The sequence below is a fragment of the Numenius arquata genome, chromosome 9, assembly GCF_964106895.1.
Source record: "Numenius arquata chromosome 9, bNumArq3.hap1.1, whole genome shotgun sequence".
NCBI lineage: Eukaryota > Metazoa > Chordata > Aves > Charadriiformes > Scolopacidae > Numenius > Numenius arquata.
Genome location: NC_133584.1, coordinates 12,506,661 through 12,530,930, shown reverse-complemented (window position 1 = coordinate 12,530,930; position 24,270 = coordinate 12,506,661). Strand labels below are relative to the sequence as shown.

Below are 24,270 nucleotides of genomic sequence, written 5' to 3'. Positions count from 1 at the left end.
CGATACACCCTGGTCCATGAGTCCTGTAGTTCTGAACATGGGAATAGCTGCTGCCCACGCACAGCGCAGCGCTGCAGCCCCTCCATGCACAGGTGGTTAAAACAAGAACTGGTGAATTAAACTATATTATCAAAGAATCATAGAATGGTTTTGGTTGGAAGGGACATAAAGATCCTCTAGTTCAACCCCCCTGCCATGGGCAGGGACACCTCCCACTAGGCCAGGTTGCTCAAAGCCCCATCCAGCCTGGTCTTGAACACCTCCAGGGATGGGGCAGCCACAAATTCTCTGGGCAACCTGTGCTAGTGCCTCACCACCTTGACAGTAAAGAATTTCTTCCTAATATCTAATCTAAATCTACCCTTCATGTGACTGTTCAAAGTCTGTTTGTTTCGTCACGTTACACCCCATCCTACACCACTTTTGCGCATCCTTTTTGGTATATCCCAAATTCATTCTGGTCTCAGCCACTGGTGGTATTTACTAATTAATTCACAGTTTTTATAGTAATAAGGCGGTGCAATGTAGCAAATAAAACTGCTCTGGGATGCAGGAGCTCTGGGTCCTATTTTCAGCCTGCCGCTGGTCAGCCTGGTGACCTAGGCAAAGTGCTTTCCCTCCTTCAGCTTCCTTATCAGGGAGAGACTGGTATTTCTTTTGTAAAGTGTTTTGTGGCCTGCCAATACCAAACACACTGATAACAGCCAGGGGTTGTTGGGAAAGAGGCGATCTCCTGGCTGAACGCAATCCTCTCCTCTCCGTGTTGCGGTAGCATCTATAGGGTCCCAAATGAAAATCAGACCCACACTGCAGACGCAGCACCTGCAGGTAATTAGCAGCGATTCGTAAACGTATGTTTTTCCAAGGTGGCCCTTGGCAGGTCTGCAGCCGAGGGTCACATCTGCTCTGAGCCACCCAGGTCCTGCCCTGACACAAAACACTGGGCTCTAAACCTTTCCTTTAAGGAGAACTGGTCGTTTCAAAGCCAGTGGAGATCTGAAGTCCCCGTGATACAGCTTATCAAGATGCAGCCAAAGCACACATGGCTCCAGAGCCAGCCTTCCCAGGGATGGGACAAGGGGTAGGGACTGGCTGTTCACCTCACCTGAGCAACCCTGTCTGGCAAGGAAAGAAGAAATTGCAAGCACCGTGAGTGAGGGTCCCTCTCTGTGAGCAAACAGGGCACTCGAGAGGCTGCTTATGAGAGTTTTTCACTTTTGCTTTCCCTGGCCTGGGCAGAATGCCTGTTTTGAAACTAGAAGGCAAAAAAAGTAATAAAAATCTGCCTCCCTCCCGCCCAGATCTATCTATTTCCTTTTGACAAACAGTGATTTCATTTTTCTTCCCGTCCAGGATTACTTTTTTTTTTTTTTCTCTTTTAAACTGAGCCCAAGCCAACGTGGCAAAAGGCTCTTTGCTCATGTCCTTATTTGTCAAACACGCCATCACCGCGCCCTCACCACCATTCTGGGAACAAGCACTCTCGCCTTCCCCACCTGACTTCAGCCGAAGGGGAACTTCCCAACACAACACTCCCCCAGCCCCAAGGCACTCTTTTTTAAATATAAACATTTCCTTTTCTCTTATTTCTTTTTTTTTTTTTTTGAAACATTACAGTTAATAAGAAAAGTTTTTAAATTTCCTTCCCCTTTCCTCCCCAGCTCGGCTGTGAATCCAAACATGACAGAACGGGAAAACAGAAACTACAAGAAAATGCCAGATCTGTTGCAAAGGTATTTCACGACCCCATCCTCCTCTGATTTCCATCAGAGCATAAGCACCTCAAGGGAAGTCAGATACTAAAGTACCTTTTTGGATCTGATCCTAAGTGGCCAGGTTCCACTGTCCAAATAGAGATCCAGAGATAAACAGGCCTATGAAAACTGGGCATTATTATTTTAACTGCTGCTCTTAAGCTACAACTTAAACCATAATAATCTGTGCAGCTTTTAGCCATCTGCTAACAGTAACACACAAAATGATAATAAACTAAACATATATATTCTGCTGTCCTCATCAACTTAACACCTAGTATAAAAAGCTTTACCTGGAAACACAGCTCACATATTTCCTAAGCTGTCATCAGCACTCTGCCATCCAGAGAGAAATTTTTGTTGTAAAGGGGCTGATTTGCTGGAGCAGATAAATGTCAAGCTCTGGAGTAAACGTGGAGGGCTCGCACCGGGTCTGCAGGGGCTGAACCGCCCCAGGCAGCAGCCTCAGATCTGGTCCATGCTCAGGAACAGGGTCATCTGCTCCAGCACTTACATTTAGCTATGGGGAAACTGAGGCATGGAAATGAAGTGGCCTGGCATCGGAGAACAAGAATCAGGCTTGGCTTTAGTTTGTTACAGCCTGATCTAACACATGCTCATGAGATCCACGCCTTCAGGCAACCACGTCACAGCAGAAGGAACGCAGTCACCATTTGTTCTGCTCCTTCAGCACAGGAACCTCTGTCTGGAGTTGTAAAAATGATTGTGTTCAACACATAAAGGCATCGAGCAGCTTTCTCCATCGCCACCTGCCCTTTTCCCTCATCTCTTGGGCCTTATGTCTTACTTCAGCACAGCTTTTGCTGCCCCTGCAAGATAAGGAGCTGATCTTGCAGCACGAGACACCACCGGCTCCTGACTTAGCCCTGGCTTTTCCTTGCTCCTGATCTCCTTCAGAGGACAGAAGGGAAAAGAAAGGGGAAAAAGGTGACACGGGAGCACAGATTAAAGGCAGAAACCCGTGCTTGCTGCGTAGAGTACATGTGGCGGTGGTGACAGGCAGGAGTGCTGGGGCACGACTGGCAGGCTCGCCTTCCTCCAAACGGGATGCCACACGAAGGGATCTTGCTCTACCCAAGCTCGTGCCAAAGCCCAACACTGTGAACACAGCTCCAGCCCCAAAGCCAGAGGGAAAAGGTGTGACAAATAGCAATTTCATGAGCTCAGCAGGGAAAAGCCATCCCCCCCAGATGGTTCTACCAAGGGACACGTCCGAGTGACAGCCCCGAGTGGCTGAGGCACATCTTTCTATGATTCACATCTTTCAGGCACATGATTCTATGATCTTTGGAGCCATCGCAGGAGGGAGGCATGAGGAGCTGAAGACACAAGCCCCTTCCAATAAACATGGTGAGGTCCTCTCCTTGGGTAAAGCCTGACCCTGGAGAAGCACATGAGGTGCCATGGCCCTTTCCCACTGCCCAGGCTCCTACCCAGACACCCGTGCAGGCAGTGCCCTGCCCTCACCACAAGCCTGCTGCTTCACTGCGTCGACGCTTCCCAAGGCAGTCTGGAAGCTCCCCTGCTCCCACGGGGTCCACTCTTCTCGGAGAGATAAGAGACAGAACAACACTTGCTGGGGAATTACTTCATTCCCCCAAGGCTGGGAAAAGCCTTGCTTGCACTTGGCTAATGTCCCTCACAACTGCAGCCTTTCCTGGCAAGGGAGAACGCAATCCTCATTAACCCCTTCCCTCTCAAAGGCTGCTTATAATGCTGAACCCATTGCAGGAACACGCTGAGACTTTGTGATGGCATCTGAACATCTCGCCACAGGCAAGTGATGAGAGGAAGCCCACGAGGGAGGGAAATGTTTTCTTTTTACAGGGGCACAAAGTAGATGAATTGAGTCTAGAGTTTCCAGCGGCATCAGGAACTAAGTCAGGTCACCTAGATCAACCTATATCACACTTACTTTGCTCTCACTACTCCCAGAAAGCTCCTTCAGACCTTCGCAGCCTCAGTGCTTATAAACTTTCTAAACAGCAACATGAAGGTCCTTCTGGCAAGCTCAGCCTCTCCTGTTCCTGCATCAACACTCACCCAGAGCAGAAACAGTTCTTCTCTGGTGCTTATTCCCCAAATGTATTTCAAATTTGCAACCATACCCTCTCCTCAGCCTTCCTTTTGCTCAGCTAACAAGCCAAACTCTTCTGGTCTCCACTGGTAAGATCAGCTCCTCAATCCTTGATCACCTTGACAGCCTGTCCCTGCAGTCAGAATCTCTCCTGAATGTGCCTGAGCGAACACAACAGTACCCGGCACTACAGGCAAGCCAGCAGTGTCTGTTCATACCTTTCAAAGGTGTTCAAGGTATGACCGTATCCACAAAGGACATGCCATCATCACCTGATGCATCTCAGAAGTTGCACTTTAATCCAGTTGTCAAATCTAGAGGATCCAAGCCAGCAAAGAGTGGGGGCAAAGGGTCTCGGTGACATCACTGGAGCCTGGGCCAGAGTTGATTTGCTTCACTTAATTTTAGGCATCTAAATAAAGCACTTTTAGGGTCCAATTACTGCCCTAAAGTCTCTCCACAGTCCATGGAAGGAGATGGCCCTTCCAGAAAACAATTCATTCTGGGAAGGCTTCACTCCCATCCGCCATCACAAGGACATAAGGCAATTAGTCTTCTAATTCAAGCCGGATGGGAAAAATCCTTTAATAGCCCAGCAAGTTTTGAATGGAAATATTCCCTACTTGGGAAACACAGCTTGCTAAAGCTGACTTGGTTGTTCCTGACACATGATCTCTAACCACAGCACTTTGCCACCTCATTTTATTATCTTCTATTCATTTCCACAATTTTTGGATCAGTTCTGCACAAACGATAAAATTCTTGTCTTCTTACCTGCACATTGAAAGTAACGTCATCCAGAGGGGGCGGGGGTGGAAAGGCACCTTGTGATGATGTGATGTTCCCGAGGTCATCCACAGGAGGTGGGGGCGGAGGAAGGAAGTCCCCTAGGAGAGACAATGGGAGAACTTAGACTCGCCAGCATTTCTCCACATCATGACGTGGATGATCAGGATGAACCCTGCAATACTCCGCCATCAGTATCGTGGCACAGGACGTAACACAACATTTAACCAGTAAGTGCTCAGTTGCACCCCTCACTGCTTCAGGAGATGGCTATGACAGCTCAGTAATGTTGGCAGATTGCTTAGAGGTGCACAGACCCTGCAGCAGCAGATGACTTGCCACAAAGCCTGAAGGCACCAACAACCGGCTCCACAGACTGAAGCTTGCATCTCAAACCTGCCACAGACAACTACAAATCTTGCCATAATGAACGCCCCATGTTCAGCCTTGCAATGGATCCCCTCCAATTCACCCCCCTTGTGTGCTAGACTATGCCATCTCTTCTCGATCACTATAAAGACAGCATCAGATGCTGTCTAAAAGCAGGGATTCCCTGTTGCAGAGGTCACATGGAGGGCTGGAACTGGAGCCCAAAATCTAGACCAGCTCATCTCCAGCATCCCTGCTGCTGGCAGGCAGCCACACTCTTTGCATCTCCCTCTTCCTAGAGGGACCTCATAGCTTCATGTAAAGAACTGCTGGGAAGATCACAGGCTCGTCAGTGACTGTAGCCACATGGTGAGCCAGTTGCAAGCTCAGAAGCATCCACCTCTTAACTCTGCTGGAGGGTTTTAACCCTTTTGGGAGGAAACAAGGGCTCCCTACTTGACCCTCCACATCTCCATGCCATGTCACACTGCCTCCCGGCTACAGGCCCTCAGTACCATCCCCACATATCAAGGAGCAGGCTCCAAACCACACAGAGAGATGCTTTGCCAAACCCTAGTGACCCGCAGTCCTCTGGACCACCCGTGCCCAGGTTCAAAGCCCCGGGCACGGGCACCAGCCGGGCAGCACCGCTGGCCCAGCACCTTCATGCTATTTGCTGTGGGAAGCCAGATGGGTCTGCAGCCCTGGAAAGCTTTTCTGTTTGATTCCAAATCACTCTCAGAACGGCACAAACTCCCCCTAGGACTTTTAGGGATCTTATTTCCCAGGAAAGTAATTTATTCCCATTTTCCCCAAAGCGAGTATGGATAGAACTCAAAAAAACCCCTCTGAATCAATAGGAAAGTATCATCCTAAACACAGATGCATGAAGATAGTTTGAAAACAACACACTGAAAACTAATTTAAGACAACCATGTTGCTCCAATACATAAAATCCCGTGAAACCTACTGGCTCATGATATTATAGAGTTCAAGATTGATTTTTAAGAAAAATTATGTCCAGTAACATCTGCAGTATCCTCCTCTTTTCCCTATAATTAATCCAAGCTTTTATTTCAAATCATATGAAATACAATACAGAGTAAAAAGAAAAGAAGAAATATTTTGAAATTAACATCATGGTGCTTAGTTCTAAAAAATGCTGGGATGTCTGAGTGCTAAGTAAACTTTTCTCCTTTGCTCTGAAAATGACCCTCTAACCAATGTGATTTTGCAAACAAATTCAACTCCCGCAGACACACACTTCAAAGAATACACTTCAGATCATGTTTCTCCAGTTAGTCCCAGCTCCGATGCCAAAGACTCGTCTCCCTGCACAGCACATTAGTCAGACACTCTCGCTTCATTACAAACCTTCAAAACACCTAAGCAAAATCAAGGTAGAGAATGTGTTGAAGGGGATGAGACAGGGAGAGGGGCAGGTTTTGTGCATAAACAGAAGGGAAAAATAACAATTGCTATAACAGAAAGGGAAAACAACAATTGATAGAACAAACACAAAACAAATACCATTTTGCCCCTTTGGAAGATCCATTCCTCCCGAAAGAAAAAGACATTGGCAAGATTTTTCAGAAAAGGAGCAAAGGACAGAAACAGAGAAGAGCCCTTTTCTAGAGTTTGGAAGAAAACAGTTTTGTTTGCAGTAGGAGACAGCTGGCTTTACTGCATCCCGGCCCAGCTCTGCTGACTCTGTCCTCTGAGTCAGATAAGCTGCTGGCCCCACTCTCCCCATAAACGGGAAGGTTTTTAGACTGGGAAGCAGAGAGCAGATGCCTGATGAACTGGGGGGACCTTGCAGATGTTTGGCCTTTTCCTGGTCCTCTGTGAACAGATGGACTTTTCTCCTTCACAGCTTTAGTTATTTATTCTGCCACTGCACTTTCCTCTTTCCCACACACAGCCACAGGACCTGATGCTGTTCCCACTGCACTCGCGGGAGAGAATTCCCTCGGATGCAGGAGGGGAAGCTGTTACTGTATTATTTTTATTGGCATTGCTGGAAGTCTCCCTCAAGCAGAGGGAAGCGTGCAAAGACCATAAAATCTGTGTCCTGAGCAGCATACGGTTTTAGATGACGTGTGGAAGAAACAGTTCTACATTTGAGGGAGTAAAGGAGGAAAAAAAGCTGAAAACAAGTTTACACTCCATTTAAGCAGCATCTCCCTATAGACTGTTCCAATGCACCTTGGGGACCTTCCCTCAACTCCAAAAGCTTTGCAAGCCAGACCGATTTCACTTGCTTACAGCCGGGAGGCAGGAAAGTCCATGTAGAGGCAGAGCATATCACTGCTGCCCACCTCCAGCACCAGCCAGCTACGCGGGGAGCTGTCTGGACAAGGGACCACCCCCTGGTCTGCATGGATGTACCAGCCACTGCAGGAAAAATGGGGCTCTGGGGTTACCAGAGTTATTCATGGGCTGGTGGAGGACATGTCTCACCCTGAGCGCTCATCCTCCCCTGCCTGATTTGACCCCGCTGCCCCTCCTTGAATAAGGGATACGATGGGCAAAAAAGCTTATTAGTATTGATTGCTGCTCAGCACTAAGATTGGCCTTTTGGTTGACATTCACCTGGCATCAGCCTGAACACTTAGAGGTACTTAAGTTATGAGAGTGATTGCACCGAGCTCTGTCAATGGAGACACATCAAGGCAGCTCCAGGAGGCAATTTATACTTCAAGGCAGGTGAAATCACCTTCCGATGGCAATTTCCCCCTCAGAGGCAGCTGGGGCAGGCAGGTTTGCAGGCAGGGAGCCGCATCCTGCCCCTCCTCGCACTGCAGCACAGCCTGCCTTCAGCTCTTGCAATGAGAAACCTCTACCCATTACCATACGTTTAGAGGAGAAAATAAACACTCCTCATTGCGCCAGCTACTTGTTTCTTCTTCTTACAGCTGTGAAGAACGTGAGTCAACCTACGAAGGGGCTGCGCGGTGCGACACATGCGTCAGCTTGGTTATTTCAGACACGACGGCGCAACGTGCCGTGAAACCGCAGCTCTGAGCTCTTCTCTCGGCACCCGTGCCCAGCCCTGTGCCAGAGCATCACCCAGCACAACCGCTAGAGATGATACCATCAGCCCCAGGAATGCTCTCCCCCATATTGTACAATCAAGTAATTAGATAGAAATTAAGTCAGTCCATCACGGCTATGTTGGGAAACTACAGCAGAACCATAAACAGAAGTGATGCCTCCCAAGCCCCAGCCCAGCTTCTGGCTCCAATCAAACATATGCCATGCAGATGCATTTGCATTTTACCCCGCTCTTCCCCTAAAATCTCCCCTCTTACACTTTCCAAAGAGATTTAAACATTTCATTATTACACTTTTGAAATCATAGAATCATAGAACAGTTTATCTTGGAAGGGACCTTGAAGATCATGTAGTTCCAACACCCTTGCCCTGGGCAGGGACACCTCCCACTAGACCAGGTTGCTCCGTACAAATAAAAGGTGTTTGAAAATGTACAAATAAAAAATTGCTCAGAGCCTTAACAGATGTCTAGATCAGCACGAGCCTGTCAGGCTGAATAGAAACTCGTAAAATTTGCCATTGGCTGCCTGATGCCTTCTGGGTACAAGCACGAGCTGAGAAGAACACCCTGTCTCATGCACCAAGCACCTTTCTCACTTACAGTCTAACCTTTAAAATTTTAAGTGCACTTCAGTTTTTTGCACGATCAGGCTCGTATGTCTCAAGCCTTTGTTTTCGGGGAGATATATCTGCCAGTCAGCAAATGAGTTGCAGCACAGTAACTGCCTCCCCCTTTGACTGACACAGTTTAGACACGAAGATTTGCAGCTTTGAAACTTCTAGACATGAAGAAGATTTCACATGTTCAGTAAGAAGAGGCTGTTTGGGGAAAAAACCCTCGGAAACAAAAAAAAGAAAAACATCGTATTTTCCCCTGAAACAATAACTTAATGAAATCTATCAACCAACAAAACAGGGATCACACTGGTCTTCCCAGATCTCTGGCGGACAGCTGAAGACTGCATGCCCAGATGTTTTTCATTTTTCTCCTTCCAAAGAAAAATAACCCTTTCTCATCATCATCTTGATAATTTCTGAATCTGAAGCCGGTACAGAATCAGTTTGAATCACCTGAAAAACACAGCTTTCCCCTGACTCAGAAACCAGAATAAGGACAGTGACGGAGCAAGCCCCCGCTGATGTGTTTCCATTCTGATCCAAACAGACTCTATTTGGGAAAACACTGAGCAGACGCAGGCATTTCCCATTGCCCTGCCAAATATTTAACTCCAACTGCAGAAAGCCAAAGTTTGCAATTAGTGATCTACACTGAAACAATGAACATTTACACTTAAATTCTAATTCGTTTAACACTGGGCTAAAATCCTTTCAATTGAGGCTAACACAAACCCGTATTCCATAATAACCACTGCAAAAGCCTGCAGAATATTGCAGTATTACTAAGTAAGTGGTCTGTGAAACTTCGTACTGCAGAAGTGACGCCGCAGGATTTTTATAGAAAACTTCAGCTAGAAGTGACTCTTAGGCGTGAACCTGCATCTTACTAAGTTTCCCAAAATGAACATTTTCCTGTAACATCTGTATTTAACACATATCACTGGACAAGGAAAGCACGCGATTAAAATCATGTTTTGTGTTGGCGCATCCTTGGTCAAACCCATGTCCCGAGGGGCCACCGACACCAAGCCAGTGCAGGGAAAACCGACACATGATTACACACCAGCTCCACAATCTACCTAAATACACCACATTGACCTGTGGCTCCTAAAATAAAGCAGTTCCACCAAACCAAAGCACTGTTTAAATTACCACTCTCTTACCAATCACTAATCCTACCATTTGAACTACTTTTGCTAATCAGCTACTGTATTAATAAGCAAGATGGAGGAAAAAAAACCCACACTGGCTAATTTCATCCTCAGCATTTAAAAAAGGAATACTGAGTCTGTCAGGTAGTTGCACTGAAAATTTACTTCACCACCTGCTAGCTGAAATATTGCTTTTATGGATTTATATTGTATTAAAAGGTCACTGGCTGTTTAAGTCTTAAACAGTTTTAATCATTCTAAAAGTCTCTTAACAGTAAGAAAAGGAAGCTCAGAACAAACAGCAGCAGGGATTCTAATTAAAAGGGCCAATTCATCTAATTTTATTTGGGGTTAATTATTCAGGATTCACTCTCTGATGTGTAAGGAATAGCAATTAGTAATTTTAGTGATTTGAGGAACAGTGGAGGTGTAATCAGTTAAAATGAGTGAGTGTTTACAACACAAGATGTTGAATTAGTTTCTCCCAGCTGGAGAACAGGAACATTAGTCCCCTACAGTTCAGGACTATGAATCGCAGTCCTGCTTAAAATATTCTCTTCAAAGGAAAAAAAAAAACAACAACCCAACCACACGCCAACAATCATCTGGTAATTTTGTTTACTACATGGAAAGTCAATGGGCAACCCGTACCATGGCAGCTTATGCATCCTCACCTCCACCTTCATCCCCTTGTCCAACTACCCAAACCCCCAGGACTCATTGGAAACAATTCCCAGCATTTTTCCTATCTGCACAACTTCAGCCGGACTACCCCCCTCCTGCCACGCCGCTTTTTACCACAGCTAGCTGAGATAATGAAAGCAGCAGCCTGTGAAACTTTCAAATGTTAATTAACTTCTCTGGTTAAATATACAGAGGAAAAATGACCGTGCGATTAACTTAAAACCTCTAGGTACAATTCCTCCTGCAAACACAAATCCAAAATAGCTCCGTTGGAATCGCTCTGGATTTCTTCCAGCGTTACTAGAGCCAGAATAAGTTACTAAAGCTTTCAGGAGTAGCAGATGAGACTCTGATGGGGACAGAGGAGCTGCGTGGGAGAGTGCCAACAGGGAGATCCAACACTGGCTGTTTTGACATTTGGGTCTGAGCTGAGGAAGCAGCTCAAAAGCCATTTTTTTCCTACCTCTCAATAGGTAACTGGGTTTTACCACCATTTAGGCATAGCCAGGTACTTCCGTGGGACTGGAGCTGGACCCCTTGCATTGCCTACAAGTTTGGGACCGCTACAAGGAGCAGCATCAGCCCACCATCACTTCAGATGATACAGCTTTTATTGAGCAACTTGATTCAGCCCAAAGAGATGCTATCTTTAGTGTCCTGTACACAGATCTTTCAATCCAGTTCTGGTCAGCAATGGGGAAAATCCCATCCATCTCCGGTTCACGTCCGAACTTGCTGACCTCCTTCTCAAAACACCCCAAAGGCAGCAATTAGCACAAGGGTAGGAAACAAGTGCTCAGTTCCCCAAATTATGCAAAATCTCAGCTGCTTCGCCACAGTGGATGCCCCTCATTGTGAAAACAACACTTTTTTTTTTTTTTTTTTTTAATGAGACTGCGTTTTTATTCAGCTTGTGTCTGTAGACACCTAGCCGTGCCATCCTTCCCAGCAAAACGCAACCAGTGCTCCCACCGCCCTGATGGTCACAGGGCAGGGGGAGGCAGGTATAGCCACATGCTGGGTTGGTGTCCCCCATGCATATCAGCTGAACATCCTACACTCACGATACATGCCCCTAAGTACAGAGGCATCGAAACAAGGCTGCATTTTGAGTCTTCAACCTATTTTTCCATGAGACCTTGGGGCAAAGCATTCCAGCTGATGTCCCACGCCAACCTCTGTGCAACAGAGATGACTTATTTTGCTCGCCTCAGCAACTCCTTTTGTAAACGTGATGTGAATAAGCCAGTTCTGCTCTCGCTCAGATCACGTTACACATAACGATTATCTCCGTAACTCCGATATCTGCTTAGAGGAGAGGTCTGCTAGTATCAGAACTCAGCTCCACGGAAAATAAATCAGTCCTTTACTAGAGCTTAGCGAAGGACTAAAGTTGAGCCAACACAAGAAACAGCCCACGGCACTGTAAAACTTTAATTAAAATCTGTGCTAAAATAGAAGGAGGAAGAAGAGACATAAGATTAACAGAAAAGCTCTAAGTACCGTTCCTTGTCACAGACTTTTTTAGAACTTTTGGGGATGTCACCTAGCCCCACTGTGCCTCAGTCCACAGGCACGCAGAACCTTCCTTTGCCTTCTCTCCAGTGTTTATTTGTAGATGTAAGGATACAGTCCGTCCCAGTTGGTCTGTGCAGCAATTAGTACGATGAGATCCTGCTTTCAGTTGCAGCTGCTCAGGTCCAATAACGGGGACAAAAGCAGTTCCGAATGATTTTTTTAAAAATGACAGAAAACAGCCTGCTGACATGGAACAATTTCAACACAAACAACTGGAAATATGCTGGAAATCGGGGCATCTAAGTCAAAAAAGCAATCCCTATCCTCAGAGGGAAACACGGGCTGGATTCCCACACACCATCCCTCTCCTCTGCAGAGTGAAAGGTCCATGAAACAACTCAACAAGGGAAACGTTGCCTCACTCAGAACAAAACCGAAACAGGTTATCTATTTGTTTATTAGATTATGATGTTCGACTCATTTGTTCATTGACAAGAGCTCCTGACAAGAGTTGACATACGCATTAATTTACTAAAGAGGGCTGTTATGAAGGAGTTGAAAAAAATGAGCTACGCCACTGGATTAAGACCTCGTTCTTCCTGGCTGTTGTTCCATGGCACAATCAAAACAAATCTGGTTTTTTTGGTCAGCTTTCTCCCCTGAGGAGGCAGCCAAGGAAGATGGGGACTGTGTCCTTCAGATACATCCTTTATTTATCACACACCAAATGCTCTCTGTGCCTAGTGATGAAATACAAAACACTGTACAGATCACAAAAAACATCTCCCAGAGCTCTTTACTGCCAGAGGACTTCCTCAATTTTTGGAAGCTGCAGCCAACAGTTTTTAAGCAATCTCGGACTTATCTGTGCCTATAACTGTTTTTGTGTTCCTTTCCCACTTTGGGGGTGAACTGCAATCTGAGCGGTCAGAGGAAACTTGACATGCTGCAGCTTGGCGTGAGCCTTGGAGCCAGCAGTGGCCCGTGCTGCAGAACATCTGGAAGCGCCGGATCCATTCTGATTGCCCAACATGCAAAGAAAAGGGACAACAAAAACCACTGCTGTAACTAGACCATTTCCCTGGCTGATGGGGTCAACCTTCCTGCAAGGTGTCCTCTTCACAAAGTGTTCTGCTGATGCCTTGAGAGACCGGAGCAAAAACACCAAGTGGGAAATGCGTGTGCAGCTGTCAGGGATGACATGATCAAAAAACCTCCATAAACTGCTTTTCGAATTGGCTCATTTAGTTTCTCCCATCCTCTTCCCCACCCTCCCCTCTGTAACTCTTATAAACATCCAAACTTGGACAGATTAAAGCAAAACATGTGCCTTATCAGATATGTCTTAGCTCACTGTTTTCACCAATACAAACAGCCCTGGCTTTCTTCCTTCTATTGCAATTAGTCAGTGCTACTGGGGAGCAGAAAAAGTAGGTAGTTTCCTTCATGCTAAGAAATTAATCACCTCCTTATTCACCAGTATAATAGTTAAACAATACACTACATTCTTAATCCCCGAAGATAATTTAAGATAAAAATAAGTGTTGGATAAATAGAATTCACCTCTATCTTCTTCTTTCAAAGTAAATAACTAATGCTCCATATCTCCATATATAAATTTATATAAATATATATTTATATGGAGTAGAAGTGGTGGTTTTTGTGGAGTCAGTTTGGTTCCTTTCAGTGGTACCTACTAGAAATGTTACACATGATCTGGCTAGACCACTAGACCATGGAAGAGAAATGGGATTATAACCGAAAGAAAAAAAAAAGAGGTACCTTTCCCTACACAGGTAGGGATTCCACCTGCAGGTGCTCTACATCCCCTCTACTGTACTTCTGGATAACAGGGAAGGCAGAAGAGAAAAAAATAATGAAGTTGGCCTTCTCTTCTTTGAGATTAATTTTACCTTAAAAAACTGATGCACAAGCTTTCTGTACCAAGGATCACTGCACAACATCCCAAAGTTACTATACATACTTACATACACAGTTACCACATTTAAGGAGAAATGCTTTAAAATTTACACTTTTCCATAATACCACAAAGTAACTGGTTAGGAAACAATGCACTAAACTGACTTTTTAGATAAGTAACTACATTTATGTTTTCCATACTCCACAAAATCTCCTACTGAGAACCTCCTCATCCTTCTTCCTGGTCAGAGCCCAGAGCACCGCAATAGGGAAAACAAGAGGAGAGAGAGCACTTCCTATCAGGAGCATCCTAAAGCGGGCAAGGAAGAAGTGAATGGCAGAGGCACAAAAAGGACTTCCCAAGGACGAGAATGATATTCCCAGTCAGGACACTGATAATATTCAAATCCACTCCCTAGAGTGACCCAGGCAGACTGCCTGTTCCCAGAATAGAAGCAGGGATAAATGGTGGCACCACGGTACCTGTGCTGGTTTTGAGGGACACACGGCTCCCATCTTGCCTTCCCAACAGGAATGACGATGATATGGTAGTTATCCAAGCACACATTTCCAGCCTCTGATCATTCTGAGAAAGCAGTTGCTTGATGCTGTAACTATGCTCAGCATACGGTGCTTCCCTTCCAGAGAAAAAGGATTAGGGTCTGGCAGCAGCCCAGGGTAACTGAGAGGGTGCCCCCACAGTAAAACATACCACACCAAAAGCAGGGTCACTTATTTGGTGTAGAGAAACCTGGGTGAGATAATTTTCAGACTGAATTAAAACTGTTCTATTTAACCAACAGAAAATGAATTACTGAAATATTTGTGGATATCGTTAAAAGGAAAAATGCGGAAGAAAATTAAATTCTTCTGGAAAGATTGTGGTTTTGTCTGAAAAGCCAGATATCTTATTCTTGAACTAAAATGTTGTGAAAGAAACGATAACAAATTGTAGTAACATATTGCTACAGTTTCTAGGCTGGACTTTTGAAGTGTTCACTCTTGAGGTTTGGTTTTTCCTCAGAGCTTCTACTTGGAGAATTTTAGGCAAAAAAAATAATTAGGTTAGGTGGGGAATCTCTCTTGATTTTCTTTTGTCCTAACTTCTTTTCCAGCCTTGCTGCAGGAAAGTGCAAATCCATTCTTTTCAGATTAATGATTGATCTCCATTCTAAATCCCCACTCCAATATTAATAACCTCTCAGAAAACAATTAAAATGGATATATTGTTTGAGTGTGTGCTCAGAGAGCAAGAGAAGAGGATAAATCTTCTATGAGCAAAAAAACCTCTATCGTACTTTGAGACCTGCTGATGCCTGCAGTGACATACAAAGGTTATTCACTGTAACATACGCATCTCCCCATGCTACCAAAAAGCACATGCCTGGAGCGGTGAAGGGGAAGGAGAGAGTGATTAGCATCACAGGGGAACAGCGAATGGTCCATCTCACCTTCTAACAAAAATCCCTCCATCACTGAGATTGGAAGAGTAGACCTTTTCCTCCATTGGCAGAAGACGCTGCAGGAAGGAAAGTGACTTCCAATTTGACATTACTAGCAAGTGCAAAGTATCACCCCAGGAAGGTGCTTTGCTTGGAAATTATTTTAATGCACAGAGATGTCCAATGTTCTGGGGCTTTATGATGAATCATGGAGCCCATGACATTCAGAGTTTCTTATTAGCCCAGTCTCCCCGAGCTCTGAGAATTTTTTAGCCAATATCTCTACTTTCTTCATGAATCACAACAAGGAGAGAAGCCTCTTCTGGCCCAACTGCTCTGGACTGGCTTGTCTCCACACTACTCAAGGGTAGTGCTTTCTGTAGCAGACTGGTTGCATCGACAATATCCAGCCCCTGGTCTAGATCTCACCCACGACCTAAGCGAAGCCCTGGAGCAGAGGACTATGACTAATTTCTTGCCTTTTTCCAGTCCCAAGTGGAATAATGAGAAGGTTGTGTTGCTGCTTGCCAACGTGGTGTTTTTACAGCGTAACAATGAGAAAGCAATGCTGTCTGCCCTGCTAAGAATGCACATGGAGACATTTAAGGGTGCAGAGTTTTCTTAGAGGACCAGCTTTGGCACAGTGGGACAAACGTGAGAGTCATGGCCATAGTGTCATCCTAGAGAAGAGAACCATCCACCTTTGGAGAGCACTAACCAGCTTCGCTAAATGTTTTGAAAACTCACACTGCAATTTTGCAATGCATGACTTGCTGCATGCAGTCATCCAAGGTGACTGCTTTATGCAAAAGCAAAGCTCATTCCTAGAGGATTTAAACAATCACAGTCAGATTTCCTTGATGAAAGCCATCCAAGTGAATAACAATCTTATTTAAAGAGAAAACATGGCATGTTTGGGTACCTGGGCTGCCAAGAAAACAAGAAGTAATCAAGAACATATCTGAGTTACCTGCAATTAGCCCATGTTTATCTTTCTACACAAAGGAAGAATTTTAAATTTAAAAATACTATATAACCTAGCTTTAAAATCCAGTACGACATCTAGGTGAAACCTAGATGTGGCTGTTTAAGATCATTTAAGAAACAGGATTCTCTGCTTTCAAGAGACTGAGAGATTTACTCTATATCCTTATCAGGCCATACATATCACATCATGTCATGGTGATTAATATCTTGCTTGATTAAAATCTTTAATTCCACCGGATTTAAAAAGCTAATTTGAGAGCCACTCAGACAAGAGCCCAAGGCTGAAGTTGATCACAAGCACAGAATGGCACACTGCGACTGCGGCACTGGTATCTGCTCCCCCAGATCTTCAAAATGTTGCCACTAAAATCATCTAACCAAGACAGGTAAACAAAGGTGTGTGTCAGGTCAGCCAGCAAAATCTTTCAAGGCAATGGCTCCGCGCTCATCATGAGCAAGTAGATAAAACCTACTTTGGCTCTCCTTGACTATGTATTTAATATTTGCAAGAGAAAAATCAGATGACTGCTTAAAGCTTAGAATGATGCACGCCATCTTCAAGCTATTCTTGAGCGAAATGTTTAATGTTTCATGTGGTTTGGAAATGGCTTAAATTCCCTGCTGAATTTTTCATGCCCGTACACAATTTAGCCTTTATCAAAAAAAAAAAAAAAAAACCCTTCAATTATGTACTCTGCAGAAAATGCAGAAATTCTTCAGAAGGATTCTAGCCACTTTTTTCCCCTCTTTTTTTTTGTTTGTTGTTTTTTGGCTTGCTAGAGTTTGTATAAAATATCCTTAACTGGATACTGAAGTTATCTGGACTTCACCATTTGTGCTAATCACAACAAATCAACTCCACTGTCTTTCCCCCTCTCCCTCCATACCTTTATTTTCATTGAGGGGAATGGGAAGAGAGAAGAACACTGGGAAAGGGCTAAAAGGTTGCAAACTTTTGGACAGACCCTGCTTTTTACCCTGATACACAATAGGGAGCTGTAAATCTGCAGCAGCGGGGCCGCCGTGGAGCGAACCCAGCAGGCGGGCAGCCTTTGGGCAGTAAAGCCTGCAGAAGGCACGCCGTTCCCAGCGCAGGGGATGTGGCAGGAAAATGGGCGTAATTAGAGCGCTGCAATGTGCCAGCTATTCTTGGAGGCAGAACAGCCCCTCAGGAGCTCTTGCAGGAGAGCGAAGCGAGGACAGCCCTCGGACCACTCTAACACACGTCACAGGCATCCCCGGGAACATAAAGCCATCCTCCCGTGCTCTGTCCTGCCAAGCAGCTCAGGCTAAACATACCATCTCTCTGCTGCTTTTGTTCTCTGAACACCTTCATTTCACTGAGCATGCATCCCCTAACGTTCCAGGAATATCTACATAAGTTACACACAAATATTATTTTACAGAAGTGATTCCCATAGTTATCCTATTTTTGGAGATGCATCTTAAAAAAGCTTCCCTAATATACTGGAATAGGACCCATATTATCTCTTCATAAAAGGAATCCAACTTCTAGGCTTCTAAATTCACTGGTAAGCAGTTCAGACTTCCTTTTATACTGTAAGATTTCCTTCCCATAAGATGCAAGATATATTGCCTCAAGGGAGAAGCAGCTTTATGAAGAGGAAGCCACATGTGCCAGAATTGTTCTCTTCCATTATTTGCAACATCCTTTCTCCCTCCCATTGTTTTAATAGACTTGGTCACCAGAAGAACCTGCAGCAAAAACGCTGATACCCTCAGCAGAGCATCTACCTGCCAAGAGCCACAAACAACATCTGCTCTTCTGCAGAGCGCTCTCAATGTCCAGAAAACATGGTTTCTGTGCACGCCCCACATGAAGTTCTGATAGAAACATGACTTTGCTAATAGATTTACTTTCTGCTGTTCCCACCAGGACAACATTTGAGGAATGGATGGCTGACCAGTGATCTTCCACCTATGTATATTTTTGAGGAACTTTATTGAATAGAAGGGCGAAGAGGGAAAAGAGAGAGAGAAAACACATTCAGTAGTGACCAGTGTTACAGAGAGGGGAAAAAAAATTAAAAAAATCTGGTGTTTGATGTTCCTACACATGATCCAGAGAAACACTCCCCTTGTGCATGCATGTGCTTGCGTGTAGCACGGACTCAGTTACATGTTTAAGTTCAAGTGCATGCTTAAATGTTATGCCCCACGGGGCTTCGGAAAGCATGTATCAAATTAGGCATTTGTTGAAATGCTTTGCTAAGCAAAGGGATCAGTTTACGTACTTTCCCCAAAGATTCTGCTGAAATGAGGCTGAATGGTTGCATTGGTACATCTCAGGAGATCCCCAATTCTTCCCCGAAGCACTCATTTGCTAGGATTTCACTCTTGCACATTCGGCTTCGGGGAATCAGTGTGGGAAACTGGGATCAGGGAATTTGCAGCGTTAGAAATGACAGTATTACCGGGGTAGCTAACGTAACTACAAATCCTTCCGACTGACCCAGATCATGCCCCATGCCCCCCCCATCAGAGCCACTGGCATCTCCTCAATTTCTTTTAAAACCTCCTCTAAGGCGTATAATCTCCCCAAATTCAAGCTGAGGGAAATCCAGGGTTCCCCCAAATCAGAAACTACTTGATTTGGGATAAGAGGAAATCTGCTGTCAGGAGGACTGAATGGAGTTGCTAAAAATAAGCAAATATTCCCAGTGTTTCTGCACTCTTCTCCCTGAAGTGAAATGATCAAGAGGATTAATTTTAGAGTATGCACAGTTTTAATGTGAAAAAACCCAAGTTGCATCTTAGCTTTTAAGCAAAGACCAGATGGAAACTCTATCATTAGAAATGCCAAAGGGAGAATACACTCAAAGTTCTCTCCAGGATGGAAAGGTCATTTCTAGTCATCCTTGTTTTAAATGTTCTCAGAAGCACTCAAGCTTTTTGTAATAAGATGGTTCTCTTTCAGTTTATCAACTTGATTTCCTCCAAAATAAAATTAAAAAACCTCCAAAACAAAACAAAAATACCAAACACTACAAGACAGAAACTTTAAAGGCAGGCGCCAGCTCTCTTTTTTAACTCTCCAGAGCAAGAGAGTCATTAAATTTTTAATGAAATATTGTTTAGATGACAAGAAATGCCACAAAGATGATCTGTTGATTCCACCCAGGGGTGTTTACTTAGAGCTTCACGGCTAGATTTATGAGACGACAGGCAACAGACAACATGTCAATGAAGTCTGAGAAGCAACGCTTCACTTATCAGGTACCGATGTCAATGAAGAATATGTAAAGCTGATGAGAAACAGATCAGGTCTTCTCACCACTACGTTCAAAGCAATGTCCCAAACCCCCAATGTAGATCATATGCCAGCTGACTGATACAAATCCACCAGCCCATGGATTGTAACTACCATACTACTGGTCGTGAGTTCTGAGAAGCTCAGTAAGGACCTGCTTAGGGCTGAAGATGCCTTCTTTACTCTGGTAGCTCACATATGACTAGGAAGAGGCAAAATAATGATCGGTGATTTTCATCAGAGTTACTAAGGTGACCTTAGCTAGGTGACCTTAGACCTTAGCTCCACTTGCTAACTCACATGAGAGCTACAAACACTCAGCTTCAACTGGGATTTCACCAGTCCCTAGTCTCCACATGCCAACTAACTGTGAAATAAACTTCCTCCCCGTTAAAAGAAGCCCTCAGCTTAAGTACAGTGTGTGAATAAGCCTGCTGGGACACAGCTTCCAAACCCTGACAGGAAAAGATTTAATCAAAGATAGAAAACTCCATTTTCTTATTTTCCAACAAATATAAAAAAGCACATAGATATGATGATACAAAATTGGCATTTTCACAGTAAACACATCTGTGTCCAGGTGAAGATTATTCCCAATAAGAACTGGAGCTACTGGCTAAAGCTGAAAGTGTTTTTTCCTTGCAGGCTGTGCCTTTTCTCAGCTCAACCGGGCCAGCCATGACAAGAAGGATCTGACTTCAGGTCTTTCTTGTGCATAAATAACAAACTTATATGCATGATCCGGGCAGCTGCATTTATGTAAATCCACTCAGAGGAGCCATTGCTGACCAAACGTAGCGACAACTGGGCTGCACAAGTGTCAGAGGGAATCGTGGCCTGTGGTACCGGTAAATAAGGGTCAAGCAGACAAAAAACAAGATTTTGTTTTCAAACACCATGCTAAAATGTTGGAGTCGGCAAACAAATGCTTTGCTGTCTCTTGAACACTTGCAAATGATGATTATTCTGTATGAAATAATTAACAAACAAACATAGAATCCTCCAAGCTCTCTTTAGAAATCTTCTTTTCAAAACACACCCTCATTTTAATCATTTACCATTTTCAATAAAGAAGGAAAAAGAAGGAGGTAAGAAATCTGAGGTGATCAAACCTTCCCTAGTCCCCACAAATAGACATTCGCTGCCTTCCAATCGGCTTGACTAATCATTTTTCTAAGTAGTCAAAAGATTTCGCAATTAAATGCTTATAGCAATAAAATGCATCTTCCAGCTTCTTCCGATGCCTTATAAGTTTTCTGGCTCGTCTCATAAAGAGCTTTCATTACTCTGGGCATGACGAAGCCAGAACTGCTGCAAGAGAAAGCTCCAATTTCAGCCCCATCCCAGTCACGGACTGAATGCCCAGAACCTTCATCACTGCTCTTGGATCACGGGGAAAAAAATAAACAAGAAAAGGCAAGTTTGAGTCTTAAGATCAGAACCACATTCGCTGGGCAGGTTTGTTAGAAAAAACAATCTCTGGACTTGGTGTAAACGAAGCATATTTGGTCAGGTACTAGGAGATCAAACAGACAGGGAGCCTCACAATTGCCTTCCAGCAGCCTCATGTTTGTGGTGACAACTGCACTTTCCACCGATGAAATGTGACCTTTAGGCCCTGACATTTAGGCCCAAATTTTCCAACTTGTGTTACCTCCGCCTCCAGTTTCACAGGTGGAATTCATAGCACTTTAACGTTTAAATACTTGGCGGTGTCCACCAAACACAAGCCCATGTCTTACCCAACAGACTCTTAAAATGGAATATTCCTGCTTTGGAGACCCCATGCCATGCTGGATGGTCAATGTACACGAGGTATTGGACGTGCTGTTATCTCTTGGGAAAATTAACATGCCAAGCAAAAGCTCATCTCTCAAAATAGTTACCCTACTACAATATTTCTCTTTTATTTGTTTCCCTACCGCAGTTACACAACACATTCTCGCAGGGGCAAAAGGGATCATTAGCAGGAGCACTTTTGGACACATACAAACAGGCAGCACTAAATGTGTACCAGAAACAGGAAGATTAATAGTCTTCCCACATGAGAAGGCATAACAAGGCAAATGGATCCTCCATTAGCTCGTCTCAGTAATATCTCAGGAAAGCACCATATACTCAGACTGGAAACATGGTAGTTCAGCAATTTTTTGTTTAAGAAGTCCAACGGTGATTGTAGGGGAAGAGCTCAGCTGTGATCATGCATCACATCTCTCGTCTTGGATTAGCTGCTAAGTTTAAAGTATTTTCTATCTGGCCAACAAGAGTGATTTAGTGGCATGCAGAAATGTTTTAAATATCAAGGGTTTTCAGGCTCAGCCAAAGCAATCGTTCCTCCAGCTCTCTAAAAGACTCTCGGCCCTAATGAGAGAAGTGAACAATTGAATGAAACCTAGTGATCTGGGAGCTGGAGATCCACCAGCCTGACCCTCTCCTGCTGCCACAAGATCATTTCTCCCTCTTGAGGGCAAATGTCCTTTTTTACGCACACAAGCTGAGCACCTGGTGCACCAAGAGAAGTCGGTCAAGTATTCTCATGTTACAAACCCAACTGCTTTTTCTGCTGTAGAAAAGGATCACAGGCTCAAATTCTGCAGGACCACTGTTGGGAGGGTTAACAAGGAAAATGGAATTATGAATTTAATCCAAACCTAAGGCATTGAATGGACTAAGCAGAAGATGAGAAATATACTGAGACACTTAATACATTACCCATTATGACTGTGTGGTCTCATGTCCACAGTGATACTGGAGGAGATGCAGGCCAGCTGTGATTTCACCCAGCTCACACTTCGTTCATGTGTTGCCTCTTGTCTTTATACATTCATTTTTATGTAAGACAGCTGTGTCAGACCTGAGCTCCCAGTGCAATATTCTTTCTGTACTTCCAGAATTAATTCAGTCAGCCAGGTCCCTCTTCTCCTTGGGCATCACACAAAGAATTACAAATGGCTCTATTTATGCCCAGTCAGTACGAAAAGTGATGTCAAAAGCGTAATGGGAAGGAGAAAAGGACCCAATTACAAAACCGAGATCTGTGAGATAATCTTGATTCCAGGACAGTGAGGGGTGGCAATTAGAAACATCTCATCTGCCAGGTGGGGTGATTCGATGAGCACATTACCAAGAGGAAAGGTGGCACCTTGAAATGCCAATTACAACCTTCCAGACCCAAACTATGCTTCAGTCCCCTCTGTCCCTTGTGCCTTCACCTCTAAGATGAGAGGAAGGTAAGATTGAGCAACAGCAATTCATTTTTCAAGAAGGAGCCTAATTGTACTGCAGTTTAACAACCAATGAATGGTTTTGCAGAAGTCATGCACTCCGCCCAGGGGGGCTGCCTGGCTGTGCTGAGGAAGTGCATGGTATTGACTTCCCAAACTGAGTCACTGTTGTAAGCCTTGGGGCGGTATTTATAGAGTTGGGGGAAAATTTCCAGGAAACATCTCTTACTGGTACTCACAAAAATAGCAAGGAAACTCTTCAATTACTAAACTTTTAAGGAAGAAAGTCTTTCTTCTTTATGACAAGACAGCAAAGCAGCAGCCTCTATGATTTGCTTGGAAGCAGCTACAATTAATAGTGTTCCTTATCTCACTTTTCCCTGACAGTAGTAGATGTTGCTCCTAAGCTATTAATTCTGTACAGCTGCAAGGTTGTTTTTTTTCTCCTCTCTCTTGTACTGATTATTTCCAAGATAAGATGTTGAAGTCAGCCTTGTCTCCGAAAACTTAAGCAATTGTCTCCTGGAACATGTCTGCAAAACCATCCATAGGCTGAAACCAAGCCCATGCATGCAGAGACTCAAGCGAACACAGGTACCAACAACAGCTCAACAACAGCAGCCCAAAAGTCAGCTTGAACCCTTTATCCAACTGTCCACGATCCTGATTGGGGGGCCCAGTTGCAGCCTTCATCAAACCACGCAAATCTGCAGGTAAACCTGTTACTGGAAGTCAAGCTATCCCATGTAGAGGCGAGATGATCATCTGGGATCACAGCACGGCCAAAAGCAGAGGAAAGGTACAGATTGGTAGCCGGATCAGTTACCTAGAAGTGTCTGTTCCTCTCTACATATGCAACAGTTTCCTTACATCTCCTCGGGGCCAGGGACTAAGCCAGGCTTTCAGAAACATTTTGTCCCCACGATAGTTTTAAGGATGCAACTGTAAACCTGGGGGAGGCTTGACAGTCTTAGAGCACGTGTGTTTCCATTAAGCACACGGTTTTATGCTCTTGCTTAGCAAGGGTGGGCAGACTATCCCAGACATGGTCCCCTTCCCCTAAGCAGACAGCATACCTCATCAGGAAGGATGTAGACTAGCTTACCACAGAAGTGCAACTTTCTGGAACAACAAAAAAAAATCTTTTAAAAGCACAAGATACGAGCACATGAGCTTGTCCCCATCCCACACACAAAGGGCAAACACCTAATTTTATTACTATGACTTCCAGACTGCCCCCACCACTGCCCTCCCCTCTGTGCACTGGAGCCACCATTGGCCAAACTGTCTTCAAGAAGGCCTCAAAGATGTTCTCCTACATGTTCTCTCTTACACAAACCAGTAGCTTGGAAGAGGACAGAAAGCCAGGGTAATGAGGGAAAGGCTGCTGAACT

General features: G+C 44.5%; 1 protein-coding gene across 3 annotated transcripts in view; it reads right to left on the bottom strand.

The window, feature by feature from the left end:
* LPP (LIM domain containing preferred translocation partner in lipoma) overlaps positions 1-24,270 on the bottom strand; it is a 337,622-nt gene that overhangs the window by 172,784 nt on the left and 140,568 nt on the right. For all 3 annotated transcript variants that reach the window (XM_074153096.1, XM_074153094.1, XM_074153097.1), the window contains one exon: positions 4,627-4,739. In XM_074153096.1, coding sequence (XP_074009197.1) covers positions 4,627-4,739 — 113 coding nt within the window. The remainder of the gene's footprint in view (positions 1-4,626; positions 4,740-24,270) is intronic.